The 17,746-nt window shown below is 39.2% G+C and overlaps 2 protein-coding genes across 4 annotated transcripts in view; both read right to left on the bottom strand.

The window, feature by feature from the left end:
* Nucleotides 1-17,746, bottom strand: part of Dtx4 (deltex E3 ubiquitin ligase 4) — an 852,074-nt gene that overhangs the window by 577,090 nt on the left and 257,238 nt on the right. The window lies entirely within an intron of this gene.
* On the bottom strand, nucleotides 7,877-8,821 carry LOC127689809 (olfactory receptor 5AN1-like). The gene has a single exon (XM_052189396.1). It carries the CDS (start codon nucleotides 8,819-8,821, stop codon nucleotides 7,877-7,879), a length of 945 nt encoding a protein of 314 aa, XP_052045356.1.

The raw sequence follows: 17,746 nt of genomic DNA, 5'->3' as shown, positions 1-17,746 counted from the left end.
TTTCGGAGGAACCGCCAGACTGATTTCCAGAGTGGTTGTACCAATTTGCAACCCCACCAGCAGTGGAGGAGTGTTCCTCTTTCTCCACACCCTCTCCAACACCTGCTGTCTCCTGAATTTTTAATCTTAGCCATTCTGACTGGTGTAAGATGAAATCTTAGGGTTGTTTTGATTTGCATTTCCCTAATGACTAATGAAGTTGAGCATTTTTTAAGATGCTTCTCCGCCATCCGAAGTTCTTCAGGTGAGAATTCTTTGTTTAACTCTGTACCCCATTTTTTAATAGGGTTGTTTGGTTTTCTGGAGTCTAACTTCTTGAGTTCTTTATATATATTGGATATTAGCCCTCTATCTGATGTAGGATTGGTGAAGATCTTTTCCCAATTTGTTGGTTGCCGATTTGTCCTCTTGATGGTGTCCTTTGCCTTACAGAAACTTTGTAATTTTATGAGGTCCCATTTGTCAATTCTTGCTCTTAGAGCATACGCTATTGGTGTTCTGTTCAGAAACTTTCTCCCTGTACCGATGTCCTCAAGGGTCTTCCCCAGTTTTTTTTCTATTAGCTTCAGAGTGTCTGGCTTTATGTGGAGGTCCTTGATCCATTTGGATTTGAGCTTAGTACAAGGAGACAAGGATGGATCAATTCGCATTCTTCTGCATGCTGACCTCCAGTTGAACCAGCACCATTTGTTGAAAAGGCTATTTTTTTTCCATTGGATGTTTTCAGCCTCTTTGTCGAGGATCAAGTGGCCATAGGTGTGTGGGTTCATTTCTGGATCTTCAATCCTGTTCCATTGATCCTCCTGTCTGTCACTGTACCAATACCATGCAGTTTTTAACACTATTGCTCTGTAGTATTGCTTGAGGTCAGGGATACTGATTCCCCCAGATTTCCTTTTGTTGCTGAGAATAGTTTTAGCTATCCTGGGTTTTTTGTTGTTCCAGATGAATTTGATAATTGCTCTTTCTAGCTCTGTGAAGAATTGAGTTGGGATTTTGATGGGTATTGCATTGAATCTGTATAGTGCTTTAGGCAAAATGGCCATTTTAACTATATTGATTCTGCCGATCCATGAGCATGGGAGGTTTTCCCATTTTTTGAGGTCTTCTTCCATTTCCTTCTTCAGAGTCTTGAAGTTCTTGTCATACAGATCTTTCACATGTTTGGTAAGAGTCACCCCAAGATACTTTATACTGTTTGTGGCTATTGTGAAGGGGGTCATTTCCCTAATTTCTTTCTCAGCCTGCTTATCCTTTGAGTATAGGAAGGCCACTGATTTGCTTGAGTTGACTTTATAACCTGCCACTTTGCTGAAGTTGTTTATCAGCTGTAGGAGCTCTCTAGTGGAGTTCTTTGGGTCACTTAGGTAGACGATCATGTCGTCTGCAAATAATGATAGTTTGACTTCTTCCTTTCCAATTTGTATCCCTTTGACCTCCTTATGTTGTCGAATTGCCCGAGCTAGTACCTCAAGTACAATATTGAAAAGATAAGGAGAAAGGGGGCAGCCTTGTCTGGTCCCTGATTTCAGTGGGATTGCTTCAAGTTTCTCTCCATTTAGTTTGATGCTGGCTACCGGTTTGCTGTATATTGCTTTTACTATGTTTAGGTATGGGCCTTGAATTCCTGTTCTCTCCAAGACTTTAAGCATGAAGGGATGCTGAATTTTGTCAAATGCTTTTTCAGCATCCAATGAAATGACCATGTGGTTTTGTTCTTTGAGTTTGTTTATGTAGTGGATTGTATTGATGGATTTCCGTATATTGAACCAACCCTGCATTCCTGGGATAAAGCCTACTTGATCATGGTGGATGATCGTTTTGATGTGTTCTTGGATTCGGTTGGCAAGAATTTTATTGAGTATTTTTGCATCGATGTTCATAAGGGAAATTGGTCTGAAGTTCTCTTTCTTTGTTGGATCTTTGTGTGGCTTTGGTATCAGCGTAATTGTGGCTTCGTAGAAGGAATTGGGTAGTGTTCCTTCTGTTTCTATTTTGTGGAATAGTTTGAAGAGTATTGGTGTTAACTCTTCTTTGAAGGTCTGGTAGAATTCTGCACTGAAGCCATCTGGTCCTGTGCTTTTTTTGGTTGGAAGACTTTCTATGACTCCTTCTATTTCTTTAGGCATTATGGGACTGTTTAGATGGTCTAGTTGGTCCTGATTTAATTTTGGTATTTGGTATCTGTCAAGGAAATTGTCCATTTCCTCCAGATTCTCCAGTTGTGTTGAGTATAGGCTCTTGTAGTAGGATCTGATGATTTTTTGGATTTCCTCAGTTTCCGTTGTTATATCTCCCTTTTCATTTCTAAGTTTGTTAATTTGGATACTTTCTCTGTGCCCTTTGGTCATTCTGGCTAAGGGTTTATCTATCTTGTTGATTTTCTCAAAGAACCAGCTCCTAGTATTGTTGATTTTTTGTATGGTTCTCTTTGTTTCTACTTGATTGATTTCGGCCCTGAGTTTGATGATTTCCTGCCTTCTACTCCTCCTGGGTGAAATAGCTTCTTTTTGTTCCAGGGCTTTCAGGTGTGTCATTAAGCTGGTAATATATGCTCTCTCCATTTTCTTTTTGGAGGCACTCAGGGCTATGAGTTTTCCTCTTAGCACTGCTTTCATTGTGTCCCATAGATTTGGGTATGTTGTGTTTTCATTTTCATTGTGTTCTAAAAAGTCTTTAATTTCTTTCTTTATTTCTTCCTTGACCAAGGTATCATTGAGTAGAGTATTGTTCAGTTTCCACGTGTATGTGGGCTTTCTGTTGTTTCTGTTGCTATTGAAGACCACTTTTACTCCATAGTGATCGGATAGGAGGCATGGGATTAGTTCGATCTTCTTATATTTGTTGAGGTCTGTCTTGTGACCAATTATATGGTCGATTTTGGAGAAGGTACCATGAGGTGCTGAGAAAAAGGTATATTCTTTTGTTTTAGGATAGAATGTTCTATATATATCTGTTAAATCTAATTGGTCCAAAGCTTCAATTAGTTTCATTGTGTCCCTGTTTAGTTTCTGTTTTCCTGATCGGTCCATTGAGGAAAGTGCAGTGTTGAAGTCACCCACAATTATTGTGTTAGGTGCAATGTGTGCTTTTAGTTTTAATAAAGTTTCTTTTACAAAAGAGGGTGCCCTTACATTTGGGGCATAGATGTTCAGGATTGTCAGTTCTTCTTTTTGTATTTTTCCTTTGACCAGCAAGAAGTGTCCCTCAGGGTCTCTTTTGATGACTTTGGGTTGAAAGTCAATTTTATCTGATATTAAAATGGCTACTCCAGCTTGTTTCCTGAGACCATTTGCTTGTAAAATTGTCTTCCAGCCTTTTACTCTAAGGTAGTGTTTGTCTTTGACCCTGAGGTGTGTTTCCTGTAAGCAGCAAAATGTAGGGTCCTGTTTACGTATCCATTCAGTTAGTCTGTGTCTTTTTATTGGGGCATTAAGTCCATTGATGTTAAGAGATATTAAGGAATAGTGATTGTTACTTCCTATCATTTTTGACGTTATTTTTTAAATTTGAATGCTTAACTTCTTTTGGGTTTGATGAAAGGTTACTATCTTGCTTTTTCCAGGGTGAAGTTTCCCTCCTTGTCTTGGTGTTGTCCTCCTATTATCCTTTTTAGGGCCGGGTTTGTGGATAGATATTGGGTAAACTTGGTTTTGTCATGAAATATCTTAGTTTCTCCATCTATGGTGATTGAGAGTTTTGCTGGATATAGTAGTTTTGGTTGGCATTTGTGTTCTCTTAGAGTCTGCATGAGATCTGCCCAGGACCTTCTAGCCTTCATAGTCTCAGGTGAAAAGTCTGCTGTGATTCTGATAGGTCTTCCTTTATATGTTACTTGGCCTTTTTCTCTTACTGCCTTTAGTATTCTTTCTTTGTTTAGAACATTTGGTGTTTTGATTATTATGTGACGGGAAGTATTTCTGTTCTGGTCCAGTCTGTTTGGAGTTCTGTAGGCTTCTTGTATATTCATGGGCATCTCTCTCTTTAGGTTAGGGAAGTTTTCTTCCATAATTTTATTGAAGATATTTGCTGGCCCTTTAAGTTGTAAATCTTCACTCTCCTCTATGCCTATAATCCTTAGGTTTGGTCTTCTCATTGTGTCCTGGATTTCCTGGATATTTTGGGTTACAAGCTTTTTGCATTTTGCATTTTCTTTAACTGTTGAGTCCATGGTTTCTATGGAATCTTCAGCATCTGAGATTCTTTCTTCTATCTCTTGTATTCTGTTGTTGATATTTGTATCTCTGTCCCCTGATTTCTTCCCAAGGCTTTCTATCTCCAAAGTTGTCTCCCTTTGAATTTTCTTAGTTGTTTCTATTTCTGATTTTAGATCCTGGATGGTTTTGCTTAGCTCCTTCACTTGCATGTTTGTGTTTTCCTGTAATTCTTTAAGAGATTTTTGTGTTTTCTCTTTCATGAGCTCAGCCTGTTGACCAAAGTTCTCCTGTATTTCTTTAAGAGATTTTTGTGTTTCGTCTTTCATGACCTCAGCCTGTTGAGCAAAGTTCTCCTGTATTTCTTTAAGTGTTTTTTGCATTTCCTCCTTGTTGGCTTTTGTATTCTCCTGGATTTCTTTCAATGATTTTTGTGTTTCCCTTGCAAGGGCTTCTACCTTTTGATCCATTGTCTCCTGAATTTCTTTATGTATGACCTTCATGTGTTCCTGTACCAGCATCATGACCAGTGATTTTAAATCCAAATCTTGTTTTACTGGTGTGATGGGGTATCCAGGACATGTTGGTAGAGGAGAATTGGGTTCAGATGTTGCCATATTGCCTTGATTTCTGTTAGTGACGTTCCTGCGTTTGCCTTTTGCCATCTAGATCTCACTGGTGTTAGTTTATCTTGTCAGTGCTGGACTCACCAGTGCAAGCTGCCCCTTCCCAGTTGGCCTCTGGTGCACAGCTTACCTCCTGCACTGCTTGTAGACAGTGTGCTGCTGCCCAGGCTGTTCAGATCCCAAAGCAGGCACCCGAAGGCTCCCGCTGGGGCCCGCTGGATTCACTGGAGCACACTGACTTCTCCCAGCTGGCCGCCCGGAAGCCCAGCTAGCCACTTGCAGGACTTGGAGATGTAATGCTGCCGCCCAGACTGATCTGGATCCGGAAGCGGAGAGAGTAGAGCTAAGGGCTTCTGCCTGAGGCCTTGCCCCAGATTGTGTCTGTGGAGCAGATGGAGCCCGTGTGCACTCCCAGGGAGTGCCGACGGTGTATGCTACTGTGACCTCCCCTGCGTTCCGCTCACTCCGCTGGGCAGCCGATCTGCCAACCGGGCTATCGCACACAAGGTTAGCCTGGCCGCCCAGTCCCTGAGTCCAGGCAAAAGCCTGGGAGGCCAAGGTCCGAGCAAAGTTCCCCTACGGCTTTGACTGTTAATTGGGTTTGCCAGGTGACTAGGATGGCGGGCGTGTGCGCCTGCGTTCCCTGAAAGCGCCGGGAGAGTCTGCTTTGCTAACAATCACCTGGGCGGGTTGACTCACAGATGGCCCACCAAGCCGCCCAGTTCTTGGGGTCAGTCCTGTGCCTTTTGGGGCCTGGACCCCCGCTTTGTTAGCCTTAGGCTATGCCTGTTACAGGTCTGCCCGCCTGTGCTCTCTGTCGTCCTGCAGGCAAAATGGCGGCGGCGCGCTCGCAGGCCCGGGCAAAAAACCTCCTGGTTGGGTTGGTACCCCGATGGCCCCCCGACCCGCCCAGGGCCTGGGTGCAGGCCAACGCCCGTCGGGCTCAGACCACCGCGGTGTTGGCCTCGGATTATGTTTGTGTACCTCAGTCTGTCCGATTCCTGGAGTACGGAACCAAGATGGATCCTCCTCTCCTGACTGGTGGGAGGCCGAGTTCTGAAGTGGCCTCCGTGCAGGATAGGCGCCGCACAACTGCAGCTGCTTGCTTTCCGGCTGGTCAGCGAAGGTCAGTGGTCGTGGGCGCAGGGCCTAACTGGTCCCTGTGACGCCTTGGTTCCACTGCTGATGGCCCTTCAGCTGGAGCAGCCACTGCTGCCGCTGCTGCCGCCGCCGCCGCCCTAACCATTGACTTTTAATTTATATATTTTATCTTTAGCTTAAGAAGAAAGAAAACATTAAATTTAAGGCAAAATGCTGCTTTTCTATAATCTTTTTGCAATTAAATTTATGTGGTAAATATAGTTTGAAGAATTTTAGTGATGTTAGTGAGAATACTTCATACATAGTTACTGCACTCCAGAAAATCAGTGTTATTGGACATACAGCTCCCTTAGTTTATTTGGAATGAATCTTACAGTCTTTGATAATTTCAGATTTGGAGTACATGGGGATTGCATGACTTTCTAGTTGTGTATAAGTGCCCAAAGTAAACTTTAGCATGGTTTATGGTAAAAACATAAGCTAAAAGATAAAATATTTGTAGAAGGTAAAATATTATGAATGACTAGAGTTGGAAATTTTTTGGTTGGTGGCTATCTGGAATTTCTGATCATATTAGGTCAGATGTTAAAGGCATGAGGTTCTCTTCTGCCTAACAAACAACCAAAACCAAAAGAGCTTAATAGCAAAGCTTCATTTTGTTTACTATTTCACAATACTCCAAGGTCAATCAAGATCAGCCAACTTGATCCATCTTCCATATCTCTACTGATAAAGCAAAGTCTGCCTATCTCAGTGGCAAAATGAGAAAGCACAAAGATCAAAGTGTGATCTATCTCTGAAGGTTTCTTCTCACAGATCTTTGCATCATCTCTGCTCCTTTTTCATTAGGTAAAACCCATAATAGTTAAGAGTGATTTTTGAGTATTGTCATATATAACCCTAAGTGACAAAAAAAAAAAAAAAAAAAAAAAAAAAACTAGAGGAAAGTACATTTGGACCAAGCTGATGCCATTGTGTCCTAATCACAAACTTGTTCGAAGCTCCTCTCAGACACTGCTGTTCAGGATCTTTGAGGGATACTTAGTAGGCTCTTGATTACACCTATATATATATATATTTAATTTTAGAGACCTGTGTAGCATTTTACACACTCTCTTATTTTTTAGAGACTGAGTATTCTGTAACTTACTACCTTAAATTCATATGTGTACTAAGTTTTAGAACCTGTATTTGAAATATCAGAAGCAATTTCAGAACCTATTCCTAGAACAGAATAATCCATAACATTATTCTATTGCCTATATTAACCAAGAATAAATTGGCATGATTTAAGAGAGGAAGTTAGAGTACCACAGTATCAGATTCTGGTATTGGTCATTTGGAATTTAAATTTGAAATCTCATAAGGACTCTGATTTCAAGAATCAAATAATCACACTCACAGTAAATGGACAAATCATTTCCTTCATCTTTTCCGAAGTCTTAGTCTACATCTTTTTTACTTACCCAGTAGCTTGTGGAGACTAGAATAAGACCTCAAAATTCATAAGAAAATTAGCAATCATTTGCCTTAGAAACACTTTAACTGTCAGAAGTAGTTTATTCCCAGGAGGCCCAATCAGGTCAATGTTAATTTTATTTTTTCTAACAGGAAGTTCCTTGTTCAGAAACAAAGAACAGCCTTGGGGTCTATGAGTCTTTATTCTGCTGAATTGAGTCATTTGTGAGACAAGAGATCTAAACCCAGGGATGCTTGCAACCTTCTGTAAGGACTGGACCCAGGGCTGAAAACTCTTTAATTGTAGAAGCAAAAACTTATAACTTTGGTTTCACAAATACAGTGAAATAATGAATAAATAATGAAAGATGAAACTATTTCTGATATAACATGAAAATAAATAAAAATTTAGGACTTACAAGGATAATTTTTAGTAGTCTAATCAGTCACAGTCCATATTCCTATTTTCAGTTTGAATCTTTTTTCCATGCAAGTAGGCATTTTGTAGAAAAAATCAGAAATCTCAGACTTTTATTATCAGCATCTCAGCCTCTTCTGTAACCTCTTTAGAGCATCTTTAATTTCCTTGTTCCTTAGGCTATACACCAAGGGGTTCAACATAGGAATTAACACAGTGTAGAAGACAGACAAAAATCTGTCAAAGCTGGAGGAGCCACCAGAGCTGGAACTCAAATAGACAAAAGCACTGGAGATGTAGAACAGGGAAACAGCTGTCAGGTGAGAAGCACAAGTGTTGAAGGCCTTGGACCTGCCCTTCGCTGAAGTAATCTTCATAATGGACACGACAATATAACCATAGGATATCACGATGACTAAGGCATTTGTAAGACAATACAAAATTGTTAATATGAGAATCACTATCTGTGCAAAAAAAGTGTCAGTGCAGGATAGTTTTAACAGCTGGGGCAGGTCACAGAAGAAATGTCTGATGACATTAGGTCCACAGAAGTAGAGCTGCAGCAAGACATACACCTGGGATAAAGAACCAATGAGTCCTGCTGTATAGCTTCCAATCACCATCTGAGCACAGAGGCTGGGTGACATGATTGATGAGTAGAGAAGAGGGCTACAAATGGCAGCATACCTGTCATAGGCCATGGCTGTCATGAGGCAAGATTCACTCATTCCCATAGTGGATATCATGAAGTATTGAACTATGCATCCCACAAAGCTGATAGTTTTCTTTTCCTGGAAGAGGTTGGAAAGCATCTTTGGGACTGTTGAAGTGATATAGCAGATGTCTATAAAGGACAGATGACTGAGGAAGAAGTACATAGGTGTATGGAGGTAGGAGTCCATCCTTATTAAAACAACCAGGGACAGGTTCCAGGTCAACGTTGTAATATACAGGATGAGGAACATAACAAAGAGCAGTGCTGTGATTTGGGGGAAATCAGAGAATCCCAAGAGAATGAATTGTGTGATCTCAGTAATGTTTCTTCCTTTAATCATTGCTTCCATGATCCTAGTTAGTATTTTGGAGGAGAAAAAAACATATCATTGGTTCAAGTGAAATAATAATATTTTCTACCTGTTTCTCTTAGTCTGGACCTAGAGAAACACTCCATTGCCTTTTCATAGAAATAACCCAGTATTTCCTTTCCAGTTTTCAATGAAATCCTGGTCATTTTCCAGATCTTTCCTGATTCATACAATATCAAGAGATTTAAAAAGATAATTAAAGATTGAATGGAAACATTTATTAATAAACCCATGAAATTGCTGAGCTTATCAAATAGATGGTAGATGTGACTGATTGACATATGTCACTTTTGTGGTTTACTGATACTTGTGAGTATAATTGCTGCTTCTGTTTCATGACAGTGTAGGTGTTGTTCTTTCAAAATACATATAAATCTGTTTTATATCCAAGATTATGATTTTAATAATTTTATTATCTTTTTAATTTAGGGAAAGTTCCTCTATTCATAAGAATTTCTCAAATGCTTTGCTAATATAAACAGTTTTAAAGTAGCCTGGAGTAATGTGTAATTTACAATTATAGTAGAATTATTCATGTGTGTCCAATAAAATCATGGACTAAATCTTGGGAAGTCTTCCTATAAAACACCCAATCTGGCATTGGGTCCATTCTTGTCTTTAAGGAAGGATTATCTCAGTTTCAGAGTATTTTTGTTAGTTCGACAACACCATAGCACAAATGTGGTTAAAGTTTTAGAATAAGAGGTTTAGGGGTGCTGCCCCTTCCACTGTGAATTTGTCTAAGCTACCTAAGATAAATAAAGTTTCTCTTTTCCTCACAAACTGAGCACCAATGCTCTTGGATCCCAAGTTTCCTTGGAGGATTATGAGCATCCTAGAAATACTAACTTAATGTTGTTAGTTCTAGGAAACTCTTGATCTGTAACCTCTAATAGATTTCATCATTTTTTTAAACTTGCATTCTGGTAACATGGGTTGCCAAGCTTTGCTGTATTCTGTGTAGTCATCATCTTCAGAAGAGAGTGGGGAAATGTGGATTCTTAATTTTATTCCTAGTAATAATTTTTTGAAACATTTTCAATTTGCCAGCACAACCAAGGACAACAACAAAAACCTGTTTGAGTCCTTCCAAAAGGACAAAAGAAATTACATGAGTACATGTCCTTCCTTTAATACTTACCTTACCACCAGCTAACCAAAAGTTATGGATCAAGCTCTGTATTTCGACATTGACCAAGTTCTCCTTTTTAAAGCAGAATTCTGAAGAAGAGAAATAAAGTATTATAAATAAATAAATAATATCATTAATAGAGACCAGCGTTTTTTTTTTAAATTTCAGTCAACTTTCCTGAAACAAAGTTAAGTTTATTTTGATTCAGGTCTATCTGGTAGCCTTACACAACTGTCAGGATTGACATTCACTGTTTCTTTGGTTTGAAGATCCCTGTATTCCCTTATAATACAAATAAACAAACAGAAGGCAATAAATGTCACAGTAAGTTATTAAAGAATTTAACTCTCACATCATGCCCCAAATTAATGCAGATGTTTATGTTTGAGATAATTCTATTGACTTAAGTCGAGTAAACCAGGTAAAGAGAAAGAAAATGCTTTTCAGTCTAAGGAAGTTTGAGAGAAGTGAGGGGAGATGAATGGATGAGATAAATATCTAAAAACCTTGTCCCGTGTAAGTCCCACTGTAAAAACTGCACAGGTCTCGACAGAACACAGATTCTACATTCAAAGTCTTGACATTTAGCCCAACACCAATTCTAGAAGAGCATGCAGTTCTTTTGGAAGGTTCAAAGTACCTATTTTTCATTCTGTGCACTTTTGCATTGAGTGCAATGGTTCTCCTTAGTGGATGCTTTTGGCCATGGACTTAGTTATCCACTCACAGCAACTGAGACCACAACACTGGGATCCTGTTGAGAGTTAAGGTAGAAGGAGAACAGCCAATTATAGGGAAATACCACAGATACTTACTCTCTGGTGTAATGGTTGCTAGGCTGACTTCCCTAATGATTTCAGGCCTGCTTTGCCACTGTACCAATTCTCCAATTTCCACTGGTCCTTTAATGATCTCAGGGTTGCTACTCTGTGTCCACTGGTTAGTCTGGCTAAGGGTTTATCTAGCTTGTTTATTTTCTCAAAGAACCAGCTCCTGTTTTTTTTTTTTTTTTTTTTGATTCTTTGTATAGTTCTTTTTATTTCTACATGGCTGATTTTAGCCCCAAGTTTAAGCATTTCCTGCTGTCTACTCCTCTTGGCTGTATTTGCTTCCTTTTGTTCTAGAGCTTTCAGGAATGCTATCAAGCTGCTAGTATATGCTTTCACCACTTTCTTTTTTGAGGGCACTCAGAGCTTAGTTTTCCTCTTAGCACTTCTTTCATTGTGTTTCATAGTTTTGGATATGTTATGCCTTCATTTAAAATCAATTCTAAAAGGCCTTTAATTTCTTTCTTTCTTCCTTGACCGGAGTTATCATTGAGTTAAGTGTTGCTCAGCTTCCATGTGTATGTGAGCTTTCTATTACTTTTGTTGTTATTGAAGAGCAAATCTGATAGGATGCATGGGATTATTTCAGTCCTCTTGTATCTGTTGAGGTCTGTTATGTGACTGACTATATGGTCAATTTTGGAAAAGGTACCATGAGGTGCTGAGAGGAAGATATATTCTTTTGTTTTAGTATGAAATGTTCTATAGTTATCTGTTAAATCCATTTGGTATATAACTTCTGTTAGTTTTAATATATCTCTGTTTAATTTGTGTTTCCATAATTTGTCTATTGAGACGAGTGGGGTGTTGAATTCTCCCACTACTGTGTGAGGCACAAAATGTGCTTTGAACTTTAGTAGAGTTTCTTTTATGAATGTGAATGCTCTTGCATTTGGAGCACAGATGTTCAGAATTGAGAGTTCTTAGTAAATTTTTCCTTTGGTGAGTCTGAAATGTGCTTCCTTATCTTTTTGATAACCTTTGGTTGAAATTTGATTTTATTTGATATTAAAATGGCTACTCCAGCTTGTTTTGCAGGATCATTTGGATATTGCTTGGATATTTTTTCCCAGTCTTTTATTCTGAGTATCTGTCTGTGTCACAGAGGTGTGTTTCCTGTATGCAGTAAAATGTTGGGTCCTGTTGGTGTATCCAGTCTGTTGGTCTATGTCTTTTTATTGGGCAATGGAATCCATTAATGTTAAGAGATATTAAGGAATAGTGATTTTTGCTTCCTGTTATTTTTTATGTTATTTTTACATTTGTGTGGCTATGCCCTTTTGGGTTTGTTGAAAGAAGATTTCTTTCTTTTTCTAGTGTGTAGTTTTCCTCCTTGTGTTGTTGTTTTCCATATATTATCCTTTATAGGGCTGTATTTGTGGAAAGATATTGTGTAAATTAGCTTTTGTTATGGAATATCTGGGTTTCACCATCTATGGTAGTTGAGAATTTTGCTGGGTATAGTATCCTGGGCTGGCATTTGTGTTCCCTTAGGATTTGTATGACATCTGTCATCGGATGTCTAGCTTTCATAGTCTCTGGTGAGAAGTCTGGTATAATTCTGATAGGTGTGCCTTTGTCTGTTACTTGACATTTTCCCCTTACTGCCTATAATATTCGTTCTTTGTTTTGTGCCTTTGGTGTTTTGATTATTCTGTAATGGGAGGAATTCCTTTTCTGATGGAATCTATTTTGAGTTCTGTAAACTTCTTGTATATTTATGGGCATCTCTTTCTTTAGGTTAGGAAAGTTTTATTCTATAAATTTGTTGAAGAGAATTACTAGCCCTTGAAGTTGGGAATCTTCACTCTCTTATATACTTATTATCCTTAGGTTTGGTCTTCTCAATGTTTTCTAGATTTTCTGGATGTTTTGGGTAAGGATCTTTTTACATTTTTCACTTCTTTGACTGTTGTGTCAATGTTTTCTATGGTATCTTCTGTACCTGAGATTCTTTCTTCTATCTCTTTTATTCCATTGGTGATGCTTGCAGTTATGACTCCTGATCTGTTTCCAAGGTTTTGTATGTCCAGGGTATTTCCCTACATGATTTCTTTATTATTTATATTTTATCATTTACCATTTTAGGTCCTGGATAGTTTTTTTCAATTCCTTTCCTATTTGGTTATGTTCTCCTGTATTTCTTTAGGGGATTTATGTGTTTCCTCTTTAAGTGCTATTACCTGTTTACCTGTGTTATCCTGTATTTCTTTAAGGGAATGTTTTATGTCCTCATTAAGGTCCTCTATCATCATCATAAGATGTGATTTTATATCCAAATTTTGATTTTTCTGGTGTGATGAGGTGTCCAGGACTTGCTGTAGTAGGAGAACTAGGTTCTGATGATACCAAGGAGCCTTAGTTTCTGTTGCTTATGTTATTGCTCTTGTCTTTTGCCATCTGGTTATCTCTGGTGTTAGTTGGTCTTGCTGTCTTTGACTGTGACTTATCCCTCCTGCAAACCTGTATGTCAGAAATCCTGGGAGACCAATTCTCTCTGGGAGGAATTTGGGTATGGAGAGCTGTGGCACAGGGTTATCTCTGGGGTGCAGATGAAACTGAAAGTATCCTGTGCCCTGCTGTTCCTTGGTTCCTATATCCTGATGGCTCAGGGTAGGTCCCTCTTGGACCAGGAATTTTAGCAGAAATAGTGGCCTTACCTGTGCTCACAGGTGTGCCAACACTCCTGGGAGACCAGCTTTCTCCTGATGCTATTTGTGTATGGATCGCTGTGGCACAGGATCAATTCCAGGCACAGACCCATACACTATATATAAATAATGGTTCCCCCTATTTCATGTCCCAGATCCTTCCCACATCTTCACCCTTCCAGCTAAAATCCCTTTCTTTCTCTTTTTTTTTTATGTTTACATTTTTGGCTCTTCTTTCTCATTAATTAATTAATTTATTCATTTACTTCCCAACATCAGTTTTTCTCTCCTCCCAGTCCTCCGCTCACTCAGATCCTCCCCATTTCCCCCATCTCCTTTTCCTAAGAGAAGGTAGAGCATTGCTTCTTTGTACCCTCCCCCCTCCACGCACATCAAGTTACATGTCCTCTCCTACTCTGGTCAGAGAAGACACCCAATTAGAGGAAAGAGATGTACAGGCTCTTGCTTGTGTTCTTGCTCTTGCTTTTGCCATCTGGTTCTCTGGTGATAGCTGGTCTTGCTTGTCCCTTCTGCAAGCCTGTGTGTCAGATTCATGCACATCCCTGATCCAGTTGTTGGGGAAACTGCATGAAGACCAAGTTGCACATCTGCTATATATGTGTGGCAGGAGAGGGCTAAGTCTCCCCATCAGATCTTTAGTTATTCAGTCTCTGTGAGCCACAGAATGTTCACGTTAGTTGCTTCTGTTGGTCTTTCTATAGACTCCCTGCACTCTTCAGGCCTCACAATCCTTTCCCCAACTCTTCCAGAAGATGCCTCCTCTCTGGGATGAACTCCATCAAATGTTTAGCTGTAGATGGCTACATGCATTTTCATTGGTTGCTTGACAGATCCTCTCAGGCAACAGTTATGCTAGGTTCCTTTCTGAATAACAGAATATCATTAATAGCATCAGGAATTGGTGTTTCCCCATGGGTTGGATGGCCATTGGATCCCCATGGGCCAGTCCTTGGTTGGTCATTCCCTTAGTCTCTTTTCTTACTTTGTCCCTGCATATCTTGGAGGCAGGAAACATATTGGGTTTAAGGTTTTATTGCTGTCCTTCTCCCCTACGTTGGGAGTCCTACCTGGCTACAGGAATTGGTCACTTCATGATTCATATCTGCTAGGAGTCTCAGCTGGCATCATCTCCATAGACACCCTGGGGACACCCCTTGTCCCAGCTCCCTAGAGATGATGCAAGTCCTAGAGATGCCCTCTACCATGCCACCAATTTCTGTTCTTCTCCCTTGCTCTCCCTATAGCTGATTGTCCTACACCCACACCGTTCTTTCCACTCCATCTCCTATTCTACCCAGTTCCTTCATGGATATCCAAGTCTGATAATCATTTTGTTTCCCTGTCTGAGATAGATTCAACCATCTTTCCTTCAATCCTCATTATTTTGCTTCTTTGTGTCTGTGTATTATACATCTATGACTAATATCTACTTGCAAGTACATAGCATGCACATCTCTTAGGATTGGGTTAGTTCACCCAGGGTTATATTTTCTAGTTTCATGTATTTGCCTACAAATACATGATGTCCTTGTTTCTTGGGTCTATTTACTTGGAAAATAAATAAAATAAATAATAGCCCTTTACTTTGAGGTAGTGTCTATCTTTGTAACTGAGGTGTGCTTCTTGTCTGCTGCAGAATGATGGATCCTATGTTTGCACCCACTCTGCTAGCCTGCATCTTTTTATTAGGGAATTGAGACCATTGATGACCATTGAGACCAATGGTTGCTCTTGTTATTTTGTTGTTGGTGATGGTATTGTATGTGTGTTGTTTGGTTTTGCTGGTGTGTAATTACCACTTTCTTGTGTTTCCTTGGTTGTAGTTATGCTTCTTGAGTTGGAGTTTTCCTTTTATTATTCTCCATGTAGGGCTGGATTAGTAGAAAGATGTTGCTTACTTTTGGTTTTGTTGGGGGATGTCTTGGTTTATCTATGGTGATTGAAAGTGTTTCTAATTTAGTAGGATGGGCTGGCATCTTTTAAATCTTTTAGAGACTGTAAGACACCTGCGTTGGACCTTCTGTATTTTGGGCCATGTTGAGAAGTCTGGTGTAATTCTAATAGGCCTGTTTTTATATGTTACTTGAACTTTATTCCAAATGCCTTTTAATATTCTTTCTTTTTTATGTACACTTTGTTTTGATTATTATGTGGTGCGAGGATTTATTTTTTTCCTCCTCTATTTGGTGTTCTGTAGGCTTCTTGTATGCTTATAGGAATCTATCTATTTCTTTGGGTTAGGGAAATGATTTGGGTTAGATTATATGATTTTATTGAGGATATTCCCTTGACCTGTGAGTCTTTTTTTCTATTACGATTATTCTTAGGTTTTTTTTTTTTTCTTCTAGTGTCCCAAATTTTCAGATGTTTTGTACTAGAAACTCTTTAACTTTTGCATTTTCTTTTACCAAAGTATGGATTTCTTCTATTTTTATCTTCTGTGCCTGAGATTCCGTCTTCCATCTTTTGTATTCCACAGTTGATGCTTATATCTGTACTTTTCATTCTCTTTCCTAGGTTTTCCATCCCCAGGAATGCCTCAGTTTGTATTTTCTTTATTGCTTTTATTTCGATTCTCAGGTTTACAGTTTTGCTTATTTATTTCACTTCTTTGGTTGTATTTTCTTGTATTTGTTTATATTTATTCTTTTTCTTTTTAAAGTTCTCTGCCTGTTTGATTGTCTTCTTCTGTATTTCTTTTAAGGGATTTATATACTTTGTCTTTATAGGACTCCATCATTTTTATAGGATTAGATTTAAAGTCATTTTCTTGTGATTCATGTGTGTCAGGATATTCAGAGCTTGCTGTTATCAGATAGCTGGGTTCAGGTGGTAGCTTATTGCCCTGGTTTTTGTTGATTGTGTTCCTACACTGGCCTTTAGCTATCTGGTTGTCACTAGTATTGGAAGGCTTGGTAGTTACTGATGGGTTTAAGTCTCTGGGGATGCAGGTTGAGTTTGTAATCCTTGATGACAGCAGGCTTCTGGGATTGAAGATAGATATTGTTGTCTTTGGTGGTAGCTGGCTTTCAGGGATAGAGGCATAATTGATATTTCCTTATGGTTTCTGGCTGCTGGTTGTCTCAGGTGGTGTCAAGAGTCCATGGATGAAATTAGAGTTTGGGTCTCTGATGATTTCATGCATCTTTTCATACTGGGCAGCAGCAGATCTTCAGAGATGCAGGCACAGTTGTGATCCAGACAATGCAGTACAGAGGGACAGGGTAGAGCTTGCTGCTGCTGGGTTTGCATAGAGGTGCCTGAAGGCAGTAAACTGGAATAGTGTCTCACCTGGTTGCTGATGGCTTCAGACATCTGAATTGTGGTTAGTGTTGTAGACTGGAAGATGGTGTACAGAGAGGCCTGGCAGAACTCAGGGCTGCTGGACTTGTCAGGCACCCAGAAAGCAAGGGTTTGAGGCTTGGAGATCTCATCTACTTGGCCCTGGCAGGAGGAAGCTTTTAATTATTGAGAAATCTCAATGCATACTTGAAGACTAGAGCACATCTCAGGTGGAGAGCATAGTGTCTGTATATTCTCATTAAAGCACACCTGTGAGGAGCTATTCACTTCCAAAATATCTGGGTGAATATGATGTAAATTGAAGCATTGTACTTCCTGATGTCAAAGCTGTTTGGGTCTGGTTTTCCTTCTTACTGAAACTTTGCTGTCTTATACACTGTCTTATGACCTCGGACAGTCAAGTTTGATGCCTGTGTTTCTTTTTTCTTTTCCGTTCACTCATTTTCTTCTTCTTTTTCTGTTGTGGTTTTTCTTCTTCTCTTTTCATTCTCTCTCTTTTCTTTCTTTCTTCCCCTCCTCTTTCTACTTCTCTCTTCCTCTCCTTCCTCCATCTCCCCCTTTTCTCTTCTTACTTCTTGTCAGACTTTTTTCTTCTTTCTTCTCTTTTTCCTCTGCCTTATTCTTTTCTCCCCTCCCTCTAATAAATAAAAATAATTTCAGCACAAGATAATTTGAAAAATTACCAAGCATGATGTTTTACGAAATTTTAGATAAAAAATATCAGTCATTGGGTAGGTAAATAAGGAATGGAGAGCAGGGAGGTTTTCATGTAGTTTACTACCTTGATGATAGGACTTAATGCTTTTTATGCAAAGATAATTTGATACTCAGTTTCCTCTGTAAATCTAGCTAAAATATATTTTTAGGATGTTCTAATTGGTACTCATTTTTAATGTGACAACTCCCATTTCTGAGAGACAACTCATTATGCTTTTTGTATACCAAGAGTTTGGTCTTCTTTTATAGATGG

Source organism: Apodemus sylvaticus, chromosome 1 (genome assembly GCF_947179515.1).
Source record: "Apodemus sylvaticus chromosome 1, mApoSyl1.1, whole genome shotgun sequence".
In the NCBI taxonomy this organism is placed as follows: Eukaryota; Metazoa; Chordata; class Mammalia; order Rodentia; family Muridae; genus Apodemus; species Apodemus sylvaticus.
Note: the sequence above shows the minus strand (reverse complement) of the source record. Positions and strands in the feature narration are given on the sequence as shown.